The sequence below is a fragment of the Macrotis lagotis genome, chromosome 1 (assembly GCF_037893015.1).
Source record: "Macrotis lagotis isolate mMagLag1 chromosome 1, bilby.v1.9.chrom.fasta, whole genome shotgun sequence".
NCBI lineage: Eukaryota > Metazoa > Chordata > Mammalia > Peramelemorphia > Peramelidae > Macrotis > Macrotis lagotis.
In genome coordinates this window covers 873,290,610-873,308,670 of record NC_133658.1, presented here as the reverse complement: position 1 = coordinate 873,308,670, position 18,061 = coordinate 873,290,610, and the positions used below count along the sequence as shown (strand labels likewise).

The 18,061-nt window shown below is 40.0% G+C and overlaps 1 protein-coding gene across 1 annotated transcript in view; it reads right to left on the bottom strand.

The window, feature by feature from the left end:
• Nucleotides 1-17,081, bottom strand: part of UBR4 (ubiquitin protein ligase E3 component n-recognin 4) — a 160,818-nt gene extending 143,737 nt beyond the window's left edge. Inside the window, exons 1-11 of the mRNA XM_074218273.1 lie at nucleotides 16,795-17,081; nucleotides 9,411-9,508; nucleotides 8,256-8,359; nucleotides 7,875-8,004; nucleotides 7,625-7,764; nucleotides 7,169-7,271; nucleotides 6,866-7,007; nucleotides 6,598-6,722; nucleotides 5,197-5,321; nucleotides 4,809-4,868; nucleotides 4,528-4,718 (exon numbers count right to left, since the gene is read on the bottom strand). Coding sequence (XP_074074374.1) covers nucleotides 4,528-4,718; nucleotides 4,809-4,868; nucleotides 5,197-5,321; nucleotides 6,598-6,722; nucleotides 6,866-7,007; nucleotides 7,169-7,271; nucleotides 7,625-7,764; nucleotides 7,875-8,004; nucleotides 8,256-8,359; nucleotides 9,411-9,508; nucleotides 16,795-17,081 — 1,505 coding nt within the window. The remainder of the gene's footprint in view (nucleotides 1-4,527; nucleotides 4,719-4,808; nucleotides 4,869-5,196; nucleotides 5,322-6,597; nucleotides 6,723-6,865; nucleotides 7,008-7,168; nucleotides 7,272-7,624; nucleotides 7,765-7,874; nucleotides 8,005-8,255; nucleotides 8,360-9,410; nucleotides 9,509-16,794) is intronic.
• Between the last annotated feature and the right edge of the window lie 980 nt (nucleotides 17,082-18,061).

Below are 18,061 nucleotides of genomic sequence, written 5' to 3'. Positions count from 1 at the left end.
AATGACCATATGAAAAGGTTACAAAAAAAATTTACAGCAAAAAATTGAATTGTATTGGCAAAGAATTGAAAAGTGAGGGGTTGCTCACATTAACATAATAACAATAACATGGAATATGGAGGAGATGGAGTACTTATTTTTGCAATAAGAAATGATGAAAGGGATGGTTTCAGAGAAGATTTGGATGAACTGACGCAGAGTGAAGTAAATAGAAACAAGAAAACAGTAACAGCAATATTGTAAAGATAATCAACTTTTAAAGACTGTAACTCTGATCAATTCCAATGACCAACCACAATTTGAAAGAGTTCATGGAGAAACCAGGCTATCAGGGCGGCTAGGTGGCACATGGGGCAGCTAGTATCTAGTGGATAGAGCATCGGCCCTGGAGTCAGGAGTACCTGAGTTCAAATCTGGCCTCAGAAACTTAATAATTACCTAGCTGTGTGGCCTTGAGCAAGCCACTTAACCCCATTTGCCTTGCAAAAAAAAAAAAAAAGAAAGAAAGATGTTATCAGGGGCAGGTAGGTGGCTCAGTGGAAAAAGCACCCTCCCTGGAATTAGAAGGACCTGAGTTCAAATTTGACCTGAAACATCTAAAAACTGCCTAGCTGTGTGACCTTGGCAAGTCACTTAACCCCATTTTCTCCAATAAATAAAATTAAAAAAAAAAACATGCTATCCAGCTCCAAACAGAGCACTGATGAACTCAAAGTGCAAGCTGAAGTATATTTTCCTTTCTTCCTTTTTTTTGGACATGACTAAGGAATTTTCATAATTATTTTTATTTGTAACAAGTTCTATATTTCTTGTTTTCTCAATGAATGGAGGAAGGAGAAAAAAGAGGGAGAAAATTAGATACTGAAGATAAAATAAAACTAAATTTTAAAAGTTCATAAACACAGAAACACAAATGATAGTAATTTCGAGGTACCATTCTGCAATTATAAAATTGGCAAAAGCTATTAAAGATGACAAAATTCAATGCTTATGAAACTGTAAAATGGAGAACAATTTGGTAATGCAAGTAAAAGCAAACTAAAAGTCAAATATGCTTTAACCCAGAAACACAATTCCCACCCATCCCCAAGACTCATGTGTTAAGGTAAAAAAGTAAAAAAAAAAATCTGTAAAATAAATCTGTGATGATGAAAAACTAGAAACAATTTTATAAATCCAAAAGTTGGGAGATAGCTGAGCACGTTATGAGTCAACAAATTAATTAGATGTTATTAAACATAGGCTGGAGGAGATTATTATTAGATCACTAAAAATATTAACTATTAGGAATATAAGAAAATATGGGAAAACATGAAATAATACAAAAGTAGAAAAAGAATATACTTTTATAATTGCATAAAAAATGAATACTTATGTACACATGAAAAAAAGAGATCAGAAAAAACATAGTAGTAAGTTAGTCCTGCTAGTGGTTTGTTCAAATATAAATAGTTACAAGAGCTATTTCTCTATAGACATATTTTAAAGGGATAGGTAAAAATCACTTTCTAAAGAATAAATACAAGCTATTGAGAAAAATGTTCAAAATCACTAATAATCAAGAAAATAATTATAACCATCAAGATAGGAAAAATACAGAAGATGTGAAAATTCCTTACTGACTAGTCTATAAGAAGATGGGAACAATTAATTTACCACTGGTAAAAATGAAAACTAGTTCCATCATTCTAGAAAAAAAAAAAATTTGAAATTTATTCCTATCTTTTGATCCAGAGATCCCCTCTTCTAGTTACAACAAATTATCGCCTCTTGGAAGATGATGATGATGATGATGATGATGATGATGATGATGATGATGATGATGGGTATAGCTAGCCTATGCAGCACTCCTGTGGACACCTCAAACTTTTCTTTCTCTGTATCCCCAGCACTCTGACAGTTCCAGGCACATAACAAGTACTTAATAAATGCCTGCTGAGGATTCATTTGGCATATGAGTTAGAGTACACAGTTCCTTAAGGTCTCTTTGAACTCTGATATTTTATAATTCTGTAATCCTAAAGAGGTTACTGTCAAAAAGAAAGAACCCATGTGTATAAAAGCATTATTTATAACAAAAAAACTCAAAATACAATTAACACCCAACAACTGGAAAGTAGTTGGAAAAAACTCTGGTTTACTACCATAATAAACTATGACTGCACTGTGAGGAATGACAAATATGAACTGGAGGAAATCTTGAAGTATCCTATGAAATGATATGAACAAAAAGTTTTAGAACACAACATTCATAGGGGCAGTAGGTGGCACAGTGGATAGAGCACAGCCCTGGAGTCAGGAGGACCTGAGTTCAAATTTGACCTCAGACACTTAATAACTGCCTAGCCGTGTGACCTTGGGCAAGTCATTTAATCCCACTGCCTTAAATAAAATTAAAAAAAATTCACAATGTCTAGAACAACATAAACAGAGTCACTATGGAAAGAGAAAACATAATTCTGGTTATATACAATGGTTATTTTTTTTTTAGGATTTTGCAAGGCAAATGCGGTTAAGTGGCTTGCCCAAGGCCACACGGCTAGGCAATTATTAAGTGTCTGAGCCCGGATTTGAACTCAGGTCCTCCTGACTCCAGGGCCGGTGCTCTATACACTGTGCCACCTAGCCGCCCCTACAAGGTTTAATTTTAATGTCAAATTACCAAAGGCAAATACACACTCCTTTCTATTAAGAATTGATAAACAAGCCATTTTGTTGGGGAATGTACTTGGTGAGGGCATTTGTTTTGGTGTTGGTTAGAAAATTGGGTTGAAACTGTAAAGTATCAGTAAGTTTATTTTTTGAATGTAGCATTAGTTTATTTTATATATATAAATTTTATTTAAAAATTAGATATTAACTAATTTTACATTATCAAATTAATTTTAAAGTGACTAAATTGACTTATTTTTAATAAACTAAAATTATATTCACATGAGAGCTTTTCTTTTTTGTATACTGAGGTTAAATTTACAATAAATCTTTTTTAAATTCATTTTTAAAATCATTTCTATAAATTTATTAATCTCAAAATAAAGAGGGAAAAACTAATAAATTCTACTGTTCAAACCCACTTTGTTGAAACTCTTCCTCCTTCTTAAGACAAATCTTTTAAGCACTTTACCTTACTCTTCTCAATACCTAGAAAGAAGACTACAATCATCCCTTGAATTCAATATTCTATTTAGTTATGAAAAGGTGTAAGCAAGGATCTACTTCAAGGACATCAAAGACACAAAGTTCTCATATTCACCAGAAGATTCATACTAGTATTTTATGTAGTAGCAAAGAATCTGCAACAGAGCAGATGCCCACTGATTGGAGAAAGGCTAAACAAAAATGAATAATGCAATATTATTATGCCATAAGAAACAACAAATATGAAGAAAAACTCACAATGATCACAATAATATAAATGCAAGTAACAAGAAACTAAACTAAATGTCCAAGTTTGGTTCAAGAAAAGAGGAGAAAATGCACGCTTCCCTCCCTTTTATGCAGAAGTGGAGGATTATGGATGTAGAATACTGAATTTACTGTCAGGTGTGGTATGTTGGTCAGTTCTACAAAGCTATTCAATTTTTTAAAAATTGAATATTTTAATAGACTAGTGGGCAAAAATTCAGAAAAGGTCTTATAAAATGCTTCTAATTGCCATTTTTGAAAGAGAAAAAAAAAACAGAGAGGAAATGGGGGAAAGTAGAGCAGCACTTTTTAACAACAAAAGTCGAATCTCAAAATTTACCTCTTCCCTTGCCTTTAGTAGTACTTATTATACAGATTTTACTCAAATATTGAAAGTTGCTGTCATCAATTTTCCTTTAGGAAGTGCTGTAAATTTATTGAATAAGGCTTATAAACAGGAAAAAATTTTCTTAAACAAGGAATATTTATTTATCAGTCTATGTATTAAGCTCAAACTAAAGAGGCAAGGAAAAAATGAAAAAGAAAAGATCACAAAGTCTCTAAAGCAGAAAAGATCTAAGAGTTCATATGGTTTAACCTGTTCTCTCTACAATATCCCTGAAAAGTAGCCCATAATTTGCTTAAAAGCCTCCAGATATGAAGAAATCATTACTTCTGTTTAACAATATCACATTCTGGGAGCAGCTAGGTAGCACAGTGAGTCCAGAGGACCTGAGTTCAAATCTGGCCTCAGACAGTTAATGATTACCTAGCTGTGTGATCTTGGGCAAGTCACTTAACCCCACCGCCTTGTAAAAAAATACCAATATCACATTCTACTTTTGGAGAGATTTTGTTGTTAGAGAATCATTCCTTATATGAAATCAAAATTTTGATCTTAGCATCTTTCCCTCCCTGCTTCTAGTTCTCTTCCCTGAGACCAAGTGTCATCACACCTTTCATATGACAATCCTTAAAAGAATAACATTCACATCCAGCTCCCTCTATGCAATATTGTGTCCTCCAGAAAAAGTTCTGTAAATATACTGAGATCCTCATTGGTATTCTTTACTGATATAAAAGGAAATGGGAAAAACAAACCAAAAGCTAGCAGTTACATACCCTTTCCCAGGTCCCAGTTTGGGAGAGCCCACACCTTCCTTAGCACGAGCAATGATGTCTCGTACTCTGAGAGCAGCCAGTGGATCTTTCTCTTTTCCCTTATCAGCTAAGGCAGTTGGGCTGAGATTCAAGATGAGGAAGAGGCTGTTCAGCAAACACCAGGCACCCAACAGCTGAAAGTTCTGGTAATGCTGGAGTGAAAGGCAAAAATGAAAATCTTAAGAAGTCCAAACCTGAAAAAGTAGCAAGGGATAAACTTAGCTAAGAGATATGCTTCCTACCTCACCACCAGCTCGTCGGGATTGGCTGATGGCCTGCCCAATCATCTCATAGATTTCAAGCTGTCAGAAAACATAAATTGTGAGTTAGCATAAACCATTCTGTAATAAAATTACTAATCCTGCCCACAGTCCATCTATAAAGACAACTTATCTCCTCTAAGGTGATAACTCAATTAGAGAAAGACAACTTTTACCAGGGTCTACCACCACGGCTAAGTTGTATTTGTAACTTCATAATTAAAGGAAGAAGGTAAAGCTCTTTAGAAAGAGTCACTAGTCACTGTTCACTAAAGAGTCCACTTTTCTCAGTGTACAACTTCTAAGACTTCTAAGACAAACTTCTGTCTCATTCCCCATCATCTCCAGGATCTAAGCACTCTTGGCTTACACATTTCTGGACAATCGTAGCAGCATCATTTTCATAATCTTCTTCTTTGGAGCTTGTGGAGCCTGTCCGCACCTGCTGGGTGCTGCCCACATGAAGAATGGCCATACAGGTGGCCACACTCACACCTACAACAAGAGAAACAGAGATTCCATGACTCCCTGCTTAAGGAACCTCAGGTACTATATCATTAGGGTTCAAGAAATATAATGGAAAACACAAGGACAGACAATCCCAACAACAAAAAACTGGAGATTCCACAACAAATGCTAGAAATTCATAAAAGCTCTCAGGATATAAGTAGGGCAACAACAATACTGAAACCCACTCACTTAAACCAAATCTAAATTGTTCCAATTTCAGAGACAAACCACAGTTCCAATTTTGGATACTTCAATTCAACATGGTAATCACAAAAGTCTCTGACCAACTTGATAGACCTCAAGAAAATTCATCAATAGTTAAAAATTCCAATCTAAAAGATCACTCTGACACCTTCTTTCTTGTCCATTCCACCTTAGCAACATTCAGTTTCAGGTTCTTCATCTCTCTCTAGCTCCAATACATTCTAGACACAAAACTGATAAAATTAATAATCCTAAAATACAATTCAGATCATGTCATTCTGTTCCTTCAAACCATCAATGACTTAGGAAGTGGCCTAGAGAATAAAGCCTAAGTCTAAAATCTTCAGTGATCTGATCCCTGCTCACTCTATGCTTGGTGCCCCTACTCTCAGACACTGAAACCAAATGGCCATATGAATCCCTCATGTTGGGCTTGATTCTCAGTTTCTTTTTAGCCCAGAACCCTGAGTTGGAAGTTGGAGATGAAAATATTTCAACAAGTGGAATTTTATGTTTGTTTTCTGTTTGTTTCTGTTTCTTTGAGTTTGGGGAAAGGGATACAGACACAAAGACAGAATTAACGAAGACAAGACAAAAATTCAAAACAAGAACAGGTTGGTGAGCAGTACAATTGTCCTAGTACACAAAGTATGACATGGGATTATATGAAATAAGGTTAGAAAATGTTTTTCCTGCCACGTAACCCCATTTGCCTTGCAAAAAAAAAAAAAAAAAGATGTTTTTCCTAATTAAAAGCTAAGCAGAAAACCTACTAGAAAATCAAAGCCCCAGACACTTGGGGACATAGGGGTGAGGGAGGAACAAAGATGTCATGGATGTAACAGAGAACACTTAAAATAATAAGCATCCTTGTATAGAAGACACTTTGTCAAGCACCTACTGATTTCCCCTGAGGCTAAACAGAGACTAAGTTGTGGGAAATTGCCTGAACAGAAGATATCAAAGGTCTTTGTGGAGAAAGAAATCAAGCAACAAGAAATCAGGAAGCTTCTCAGGGCTAAAAAGAAACTGAGAGTCCAGCCCAACAATTACTCACCTGCATATAGGCAGCTGAGGCTGAGCACAGTCACATCTTGTAATCGAGCAGGATTAAGGGGTTCCAAAACAGGGAGTGAAAGGGTATCCAATGCCATGGTTACATCAATGACTAATGAATGAAAACTGTAAAACAAGAGGGAAGAAAGGGAGAGTCAAGCTAGCCCTTGTAACAGTTTCCCTTCTACAAACCTCAGGACACAGTAACAAGCAGCTATAAAGGGTTCAATATAGCTCTCTTTTTAAACATAACCTTTGCAACCTCTTACCCATTACGGACAGCAGTGGCATCTGCCACTGTTGCAGGCATAATGAAGAAGGAATTAGCCAACACGGCATCTTGGAACCGATTGATGTAGCGTAGGAAATATGGCAGGTTGAGACACACACGGAGCAGCTTCTCTGAGCCACCTGCACCAATGACAAGACAGAGCTACAAACAAGACTCTCTGATTTTATCCTATCTGATAGAGAGACGTTAGAGATAAGGGTGAGCTTCTAGACAATTACTGGCCCACAGCCTGGAATGGACCTATGTGTTCTAAGATATGAAACTAGTTGTTTGATCTTACCAAGCTCCTGTAGACTAGCCACATTCTGAGCTATGAACACATTCTTGGTCTTGATGGCAGAGGCTTGGTCTGTTGAAGACTGGTCATCATTTTCTCCTTCCACCTAAGTGAAAATACAAAATGACTAAGACCTCTTATAGCAACTAGTTGCCACAATTTCATTGCTTACTGTCCTAGAAAGTGAGAACCAAACCACAACCCAGAAGCCTGGAAAAAAATAGCAGAATAATAGATTCAGCGATGAAAGAAAACTAGTCAGCAGTTCTCCCACTTCTAATACTTCACTACTCCTAGGTTAACTCCAAAAATGCTATTCTCCAACTCTGTGGCAATATAAAGGTTATTCATCCGCTACAAATAGCAATAAACATAGAATGTATCCAAATATGTTATATATTGCTTTTTACTTACTAGACTTAACATATAATAGGGACAAGGCTAAATAATGAATCTCACCTGAATCACTGGCGTGAGGGATGGTGTTGCTACTGCTCTAGGATTGAAGACCGTTGTTAACTGGTTCAGAAAGTTCATTTGTACCTCCTTTTGCCTCAGCTCTGGACTGACGGGTGAAGCCAGCTCCTTCTGATCTTCCACTGCATTAGTTCAAAGGGAGGAAATGGGACAAAAATGATAGATGCAAAGTAGCAAAAAATCTGGAAATGCCAGTGATAAAATGGGTAAATTCTCTAGGGCAAACTCTTACCATCTGAGAGTGTCTTCACTGTCTGTGGGAGCTTGGCAGATTTCATCATTGCAGTGAAAGTAATGATTTCAGTTCGATCCAGCCGGCTACAGCCAGTACACAGGCCTTTGATAAGGAGAATCAAGTGTTTCTGGAGAGTAATAAAATTTACAATGTGATTTAAGTAGATATGGTACAAAGCATTCTCCTTGGCAAAGGGTTATGGGTCTAAAATTGAGTTCATATTAATTAGTGGAAGCTGGACAATAACACAAAGCCTTTCCCACTAGCTTTTCCTTTTCCCATTTCTCTGATTCTACACAACAATCTCATGCCAAATAAGAACAAGTAAGCCTTCATCCCTAGAGAGGTGGCATGCCGCCCCACCCCCCCAACTCTCACCTGGGATACAGCACAGGCCTCATCTGGATTCTCTAGGCGCAGGAGAGAGAACTCAATCAGGACTTTGCAGGCAGCTGCCACTGACTGAAGCTGATTCCGGGGAACTGAAAAAGCAACCAATTACTATGTACAGGGAACTACAGGTCTCCTTTACAAATTGAGCAACCAATGACAAGTTTTTGTAGAGCCTCTACTTTGTGCCTGACACTCTCACATCAATCAACCTACACCTACAGTCAAAGTCTATAGATAACCTGAAGTCAAAAACCCACCATCATTTCTTTAGCACTGAGAACCACATCTGTTGATACACGTAGGTTCTCTTCAATTTGTTCAGTAGAAAGGAAGATACTCCTTTACCTATAATTTATTTTCCCAGGGGTTCTTGCTTTTTTTTCAAAGTTTTATCCATAAAAACAAAGGAGCAGATGCCACCAAGCAATGATGATTGGAAATGATTCCTGCCATCAACAATTCCAGCCTCTTACCTGTAAGGATGCTGAAAGTTTAGGAAGTTACTTACTGTCAAACTGAATAAGCTGCTAACTAAACAAGTCAATAAAGAATCCAGGGACTCATTTAATTAATTCTGGGGCTTTTCCAGGTAACAACATAAGAACTGTGAAATTGGGAGTGATAATTTATTGAAATATAACAATCAGATAAAATACAAATTTTATAATCAATTGAGTAAAAAGGAAAGAAAATGGAGGCTGGAAGAAGTTATTTCATATTGCAGGATACATAAAGAAGTCAATATACTTTCAAACCACTATCACAGGATGGGATACTGGTTTAGTATACTGGCTGTTAGCCCCAAAGCTATGGAGAAATGTACTCCCCTTCATAGCCAGATGTGAGAAATCTAATAGAAAGGACTTTGGCTAGAGAGAGAAACTTAATTAAGGAGCTGGTGGCTCAAGCCTCAGGGCATTTTTCTACTTCTGCTTGAGCAGCCTGGGTTAAAGCGAACTTGTTGAGAGCACTACATACACATCATAGTTTGCTGTTGTCTCAGCTCCTGGGAAGATGGTTTGGGAGTATTGAAGCAAAAACACTTCATTAACCAACTCATGCTGTCAAACCTAAGGGGAGAAACAACAATTCTTCTATTCACAGGCCAAGAACTGGGAGTGACAGCAGCTGGATACTTACTGAGGCTGCAGACCGTTGTGATATAGTGTGTGGAAAGTGCGACAAAGGAGGAGTAGAAGGGCTCATACTGCTTGTCGTGGTGCAGGATTTCTAATTCACTGCAAAGACAAGATGGCTAGTTGGCAACCAAATATCTTGGTTGCATCAATAGCACACAGTAAGCATTCATCTCAGTAACAGCTTCAACTGAAATATCTCCTTGGGTGCCCCATCCTTCTCCACTATTGCAAATGGAAGACCAACATAGCAATTCTGGTAATCCAGGCAAAACCACCCAACCACTTTCATAACCCTTTAGCTTGTTATTTTGGAAAACTACAAGAGATTGATCAAGGCTTAGTTCCGTTCCTTCTCTGACAATCAAAAACTAACATTGACTCAGTGACCACAATGTATAAGGGTCTATGTCAGGCCGAGTTAGGATGTGATGCCTCCTTTCTGGCTTCATTTCATTGTGTTTTTTTTTTCAGGTTTGTTTTTTTTTTGCAAGGCAATGGAATTAAGTGGCTTGCCCAAGGCCACACAGCTAGGCAATTATAAAGTATCTGAGGCCAGATTTGAACTCAGGGATTCCTGACTCCAGGGCCAGTGCTCTATCCACTGTGCCACCTAACTGCCCCATTCTGGTTTCATTTCAAACAAAGAAAACAAAAGAATAAAACCATCCAAAATTCTGAGGCAGGAGTTTCAAGTGGGATCTCACTTCATAAACCAAGTATAGTAGAGCTCAGATGGCACTGGTTTAAGAAGCCAGAAAATTTGGATTTCAGTCTAATCACAGCTAAGTCACTTTATATAACAGTTTCCTCATCTTTAAAATGAAATGGTTAAATTCTTCATCTCTAAGGTCGCTTCCAATCTCTAAATATTCTATTTCAGAAAACAAGCTCCTAGATTTTAGAGTTTTGAAAGTTTAGAGCTCTTCATCTCAAAGGGTTCTTAACCTGGACTATGGAAACTTGGGACTTTGTTAAGAATGTATTTTAATAAATATATTTCAACACAATTAGTTTCCTTTGTAATTCCAAGTACTTTAAGAAACTAAAATATGATTCTGAGGTGTCTGTACGCTTTACCAGACTGCCAAAAGATCCATGAGACAAAAAAAAAAAAAAATAACAAACTACTGCATTCATTCCCTTTGTTTTCTCCAAGCGGAACACACAGCTGTTCTTTTCCTTCTCTTCTAATTTAGGGTTTTCTTATTCACCATTCTAAGATTTTCACAGCCCAGAATAACTTAATGTTCTAGTTCCAACTCTGTCCCTTACTAATTATATTTTAATTGTGAGATTATAGTACTAAGACATTAAAGAGAGGAGAGGGAAAATGAGGAAAGAAGTGAGGAGAGGAGAGAGGAGATGAGAACAAACACCCAAAAAAGCATTCTTCAGTATTTATGAATCTCTGAGCTTGAGTTTCATCATTAGATGGGAATAATTAATTAATTCCTGCCCTGGCTACTTTAAAGGCCAAATGAGATGAAAAAGCATTACACACACATAAAGCATTGTTATTGCTTTATAAAGTTATTTCCATTTCTCCTTTGTAATTTGAAGGAACAGAGTAGCAACACTATCAAAACTAAGAAATTTCATAGAGTGGAGTGCTCACCCTCAGAAGGAAAGAAAAGGTTACTCCAACAGGCTGAAAAAAGTTTTGGACTCATTTAGCCCAGATCAATGTCGCCACATTGTTATTTAATGCTTATTTCATGTAAGACTGTGTCAGGTGTGGATTAAGGCACGATCCAGATATTGACCCTTCTTGCCAGTAACAAAATATGACAGCAAAAAACAAAACAAACAACAAAAAAACAAAACACAAAAGCAGCAGCAGCCTTGTCACTCACCATTTTGAAAGGAATCTAAGATATATAAGAAATGAAACTTTAAAAGGGTTCTAAAGGAGGAAGTATGTTAGTTAAGTTCACAGAAGGTCACTCCAAGTACATGAGAGGTATTGAAGAGTGCAGAGAAATAGAGTAGAACAGACCAAGTAGGGGAAAAAAACTGGGAAAGAAGAAAGGCAGAAAACAAAAATGAAAAAGTGGACAGAAGGCAGATAAAGGCTGAGTCCTGATGGTGTAAGAAAGTTTTCTCTAATTCACCAAGTAACACTCCTGGTTGTTCAGACCTCTGAACACCCATTTCTCCCAACCTGCCAAAACAGTATCATCCAAGTCTAAAACCCAAATGAACCTATTAAATGCAACCATCTTCATGAAAAGATCCAATGCCTTTATATTTGAAAATGCTACATAGAGCGAGTAACAAGAACAGCAGCCAACCAAATGATGGAATATGATCATAAAGATTAGGGCTAGGAAAGTAAACTGCTTTCTCCTTTTTTTTTTTTTGGTAGGGAGGTACAAGGTAGAGAGGAATTTACTTCCATTCTCATCTCTCGAGAAATTTAATGCCCTCTATTTTCTGTTCTTTGCCACAGATGATATTTTCTTTCTACATGATTTCTCTTTTTAAAGTATAGCTATTTAATAAAAATAAATTTAAAAAAAGAAAAAATAAAGTATAGCTATTCAACCCCTTTTCTATTAGTCAATAAATGCAAAAAGATATCAAAAGTCCTTTCCCATCTCTTTCTTGCTATAAAGACATGGCATTCCATATTTTTCCTTGCCTAGAGTGGAAACATTTTGAAATGTTGACTAAGAAAATGAAAGCCCTTTCAGATAAGTTGCTTACCTTGGAATGAAAAGGGAAAGTCAACACTACTCAGACTTACCTAAAGTCAAAAAGACTGGAATGGGATTTAGGTCATCAATCTGCACAATTAAATAGTCTCTCCCAATGGTGAGGATCTGTTACTATTTGCTAACCACGACATTATGACACAAAGCAATTAACTTAGTAGAATAGTAGCCTTCCTCATTGCTTCTCTTTTTCCAGAGACAAAGGTTGAATAAACAGAAATAGCCGATATTTATAGAAAGAACTTTAGGGTTTATAAAGCAACTCTACAGATATTACAACCAAGAGGTTCAGTGACAATGAAGAGAACATTGATTCAAGAAAATACTGGTAAATTCCATATATAGATATGGATGATGTAGATACAGATATACATATATATACATATAAAGATGAAAGAGTTCTTCTCCAAAGAAAACTATGCTTGGAGGGTGAGTTTGCAGCAGACTTCAAAAAGAAGCCAGTCCTCATCAATTAAGTTACTTAATTTCATATAAAGAATTATTATTGCTGGCTTGAACCAATTCGGGTTACAATATTTGTTCCTTAGCTTGAAAAGGTAATGGTGTTTAAATGGCTTGCAATCTTAAGGATATGTATAATATATGTTATGCAAGTCTCAGAAAATTTGAAGGAATAAGTCCATCAAAAATTGGAACCAGATATCTAACTATTTTTACACTCTGACACTTTTCAGCAGGGAGTACCAATTTATATATGCTAATTAATTCTTCATTTCAGCAAGTGTCTAATTACAAATTCTCAATAAGCAGGGTCTGGACCTTGTAATAGTCCATCCACCTCTCCATAAGAACAGAAGGCAACTACTATCTAAAAGAGAACAAAGAGTGGATCACAATGCCTGGAAATCTCCTATTTCATAAGTCATCACCCCTGAGAGTCATAAGGAACTGACTTGATGGAGTTTCAGAATGCCAGAGGAGATGAAAACTAATAGAAGAGAGCTAAAAAAGAAGTAGAAAGAAAACAGAAGCAGGAACACAGGACACTGGAGAAAAGGAAGAAAAACATAATAGACTGGAACTTAAGGACTCACAGAAGAAGGAATGGCAAAATAAAAGAGGGAAAGTAAAAATAATCTGGACATAAAAAAATAGGAAACTGAATAATCCACATATCAAATAAAAGATTTAGTCCATTTTACATGTAGTAATAAATAGAACATTGGTCTGGAAGTCAGGAGACTTGACTCCCAAATTGATCCCAGATTTTAAATTGGAGAAGTCCTTAGGAATCATCTAGTCCAACCCTTTCATTTTTCAGGTGAAGGTATTAAAGATGAAGGTCACCTTAATACATGTAAGAGCCAGAATTTTAACCAGCTCCTCTGATTCCAGTAATGAAATTCTAAGGAAAACACACTAGCACACACATATTCAAATGTAAGCTTGCTCAATGATTCACTGCGATTCAGCTTTTTCAATAAGGGTCTATTGGTAAATACCTATCAGTAAAGAACTGCTTTTAAAACAGTAAGAGCTGTTCTTACTGTTCTGTGAGCACAGTCAAACCTGAATTACATGAACTATCAGAAGATGAAACAGGAAGAGACCAAATCCTTGTGCCTACTACCAGAACTTCTTTCTTGTTGCTCAGGTGCTTCATTTGTGTCTGACTCTTCATGGCCCCATTAGGGGTTTTCTTGGCAATGATACTGGAATGGTTTGCCATCTCCTTCTCCAGTTCATTTAGGGCATAAGAAAACTGAGGTAAACAGAGTTAAGTGACTTGTCCAAGGTAACACAGTAGTCTGAGTTCAGATGTAAAGTTATGGATTTATAAGTCTTCCTGACTCCAGGACCAATAAGTACTCTTTTTCTCTGGACTACCTAACTGCCCAAATTGCCTGAATTAAATTAGACCATTTAATTTTTTCAAGTAACAAGTCTAGTGCTGGGTTTTGAACAGTATATAAAGAAATAACTGCTATTCTGTTTTTATAAAATAATATACTATCTAAGCTCATGTAGAATAGAGACCCTTAAGACATCTGGTCCAACTTCCACAATTTACAGAAAAGGAAACTGAGGCCAAGAAAGTTAAAGTGATTTAAGTATTGGTTAAAAACCTGAAAGCAAATTTATAGAGGAGGAAAGAGCCTTGGACTGGGACTGTGGAGGCCAAGATTACAAATCGTGATTATGTTTCACAGCTTTGTGCTCATGGGGAAATCACTGAACTATTACTGTGAACCTCGAATTTTCTCATCAAGGAAGGGGATTAGACAGGATGAAGGCACATTAAAGTAACTTCTAAATGTAAAATTTAATGGTTTTAATATCAAATGTTACTGACTGCAACTCAATTCAAGCAACACACTGGAATAAAAGCCAGGGAAAATAAAAATACTACTTATCTAAAAGTTTTCCAAAAGGAGAGAATATAATTTGAAGATAAGATCTTTGCTATGTCTTCATCTTTAGGATATTTTTTGGTTTGATTACAGTATAGGAAAAATTATCGGCAAGGCTTACTTATGAAGCAGGATTTGATATATCACAAATATCAACCAGATGTAAAACAAATTGTCAGGCTAGCCTTGCTGAAGTAACAATTACTTCTTTCTAACTTTTTTTTGTAAAATTTTCACATTCTTCTACTTTGTAAATGAAAAGAGCACCATAAAGTTTTGGTTGGAAAAAATGGAATTAAGGTCTTTTCTATAAAGATTAACTCAAAGGATAATTTCTTTCAGTGATTTATGAAAGTCTCTGATCTGGAAGCAAGATGAGAAGCCAAGAACTCTGGCATAATATCTCTTTGCAAATGAACAGCTCCCACAACCTGATGGTGATGGTGTCTCCATGATGAGAAAAACTGATATAAACATAAGACTTAGAGAAAGTTAAAGAGTTAGAAAGAAAACTTTAGAGATCAACTAGTCTAACATCCTTATTTTACAGATAAGAGGAGTACAATGGACACTAGGGCAGTCCGGGAGTCAGAAGGCCCAGCTTAAAATGTTGGTTTTCCGGGCAGATAGGTGGTGAAGTGGATAGAGCACCAGCCCTGGAATCAAGAGGATCTGAGTTCAAATTTGACCTCAGACACTTAATAATTACCCAGCTGTGTGGCCTTGGGTAAGTCACTTAACCCCATTGCCTTGCAAAAACCAAAATAATAATAATAATAATATACAAAATGTTGGTTTTGACTCTTCTCACCCTTTGGAAAGTTACCTAAATGCACTAGCTATCAAAGGAATAGACATTACAGAGTAGATCTACAAACAGGACTCCTGAGCTGCCTGACTATTCTTAACTTCCTACACCCTACAGCTACTGGGAAATTCTTCTATCTCTGATATTCCTCCATCATCTGCTCTCCTCTCTCCAAGAATCCTCTGGCACATGCTAACAAAGTTATCTGTAAAATGATCTGAAGACATTATATTTTTTACACACACAAAAGAACTCATCCCCATGGGGAAAAAAATGTCAACTTCTTGGTTGAAGAACACAAGTGCTTCCTGATACCTTGCTTTGGATAACTTTAATCTAATACTGTGACATGGAAAGCTAAAGACTATGGAAGGGAAGAGAGAATGATTGGTTTTGTGCTGTGGTTTAGACTCCATCAAAGCACATGTCATCATAATTATATTTCCACCAGGAGACTGTTAGCTACTAAATTATCTGGTTGACTTTTGATTTAAACCCCAGGTTCCTCAAACCCCTATTCTTGGGTGAGGGGAAGGGTTGTCCCAGGAATGCAGTCTGTTACAGATGAGAAAAATGGGGCCTGAAGGCAAAACAACTTGTCCAGTATCACAAAGGTCATAAACAGAGCTGGGTCCTCAGATTCCAAATTCAGTCTTCTTTTGCACTACCCATCCTATTCATAGTCAAACTCTAAATGTTGCTCCATCTTATGAACGTTTGCTCCCTTCTCATTTGAGGTTCAGAATAATGTAGTCACTTATTTCTCATTCCAATCCTTACTAGCTAAGGGGATGCTAAACAAATCACTGAAGCCCATGGGCTTCAGCTTCCCCTATCTGTTAAATAAGGGTACTAATATTTACTCTACTCCTCTCACGAGGACACTACTCTGTAAACCTTAAGGTAATGAATAAATGTGGGCTGCCCAAGGTCACACTACTACTATTAAGTCTCTGAGGAAGAGACTTGCCATCATACCGGGTCCTCTGACCTCCTCCCAAGGTACAGTCTAGGATCTCCGGACCAGAGACTTAGAAGTCGGGAAGGATCTGGGGGGCTATCGAGCGCTACCTGCTCATTTTAAGGACGAGAAAGCTTAGTTCTAGAGAGGTCAAACGGCCGGCCCAAGGTCACACAAACAGTTTTGAATCCAGATCCCCTGACTCCAAAGCTGGTGTCCTGCCCACTGTCCGCCCAGGGTCCTCCCCCAAGGCCTCCCCCATCAAGTTTCAGGGGACCATAAGGAGCAGGTGAGGGGTGGGGTGTGAGGAGGGCGCCTCTCTCCCGCGATGTCAAAGGCGCCACCACGGCCCGGGGACGCCCGGGCTCGGGCGGGAAGTGACTCGGCCAAGGGCACACGCTGAGGCGGCGGGGGGCACCGCGGCACGGGCTCCGGCAGGGCGGGCCCGGCCCGGGCGGGGCGGGGGTCGGAGGGCGGCGGCCGGAATGATGCAGCAGAATCTCCCCCTCCCCCGCCCGGCCCGGTTCTACCTCTCGATGACTGAGGCCACCAGCTGCGGCAGCTCCTTCATCTCGAAGGCGGAGTAGGAGGCGGAGAGCAGCGGCCGCACCGCCACCTCCCAGCCCGGGGCCGCGGCCGGGGCCGGGGCCGGGGCCGGGGCCGGGGCCGGGGTCGGGGCCGGGGCCGGGGTCGGGGCCGGGGCCGGGGCCTGCGCCGGGGCGGCGGAAGCCACCCCCACCGCCGCCATGGCCGCCGTCCCCGCCGCCGCCACCACCGCCGCCGCCACCACAGCGTCTTCCCCGCCGCTCGTCGCCATCTTCCCTCTCACAACTGCGCCTCCTCCGGGGGCTTGCCACCGGCCCAGCGCCGCCTCCCGGGAGGGGGAGGAAGTGACGCGAGTCTCCGCGTCAGCCGGCGCGACGCGACCCGACGCGGGCGGGGAGCCGAGGGCGCCGCGGGCGGGGCGGGGCGGGGCGGGGCGGGGCGGGGCGGGCCCCTGCCCGGACTTCCGCGATTGGCGAGCGGCTCGGGAGGCGGCCGCGCCTGCGCACGACGCGCCGAACGGCGCTCTGGGACGGAGGCTGTTTACCATTGGAGGGAAGTCCGTCCCGCCCACTGCGCCTGCGCGCCCCCCCCCCCCCCCCCCGCGGGTCTGGGGAGCCGGACGGCCACAAGGCCGGGGCCTTGAGGAGCTGCGGGGGCCGGAGGGGACCCCCGGGGCCGAGCCCCCTTTAACCGGAGAGATAACGGGCTTAGAGCAGGTAAGGGACCCGCCGCGGCCCCCGGCTACACGAGCGCTTCTTCCCGCTCCCCGCAGTCGGCGGGAGGCGGCGCCGCCTCGAGGGTCCGCGGCGCCCGGGACACGCACGCGGGGCCGCACCCCCGGCCGTCCGCACAGCCCCTGGCGACGCGCCGGGCCGGGCCGGGCCTGCTGGGGCACGGAGAACCGAGACAGCCCCCTGGCAGGGGGCGCAGACAGCGGGCAGCGGCCGAGGTAGGGGCCGCGCCGGCTGGGCCTGCACGGCCGGGGGCGCAGGCCGCCGCACAGCTGGACCAGTTCAGTGCAGAAGACAAGTATTTTTTAAATGCTGAGAGCTGAGCTACAAAAAAAAATTACCCCTCAGGAAATTCATCTTTTATTAAGAGGAATCAACATGAACTCAAATAAAATACGTATCCGGAGTGTCTTCTTGGGAGAGGACGCAAGCAAATAAGGCAATCAAGATAAGTCTTATAAGGGAGGGTACTTGTGCTGAGCTTCAAGTCATTCCATCAGTAAGCATTTATTTAAAAGCC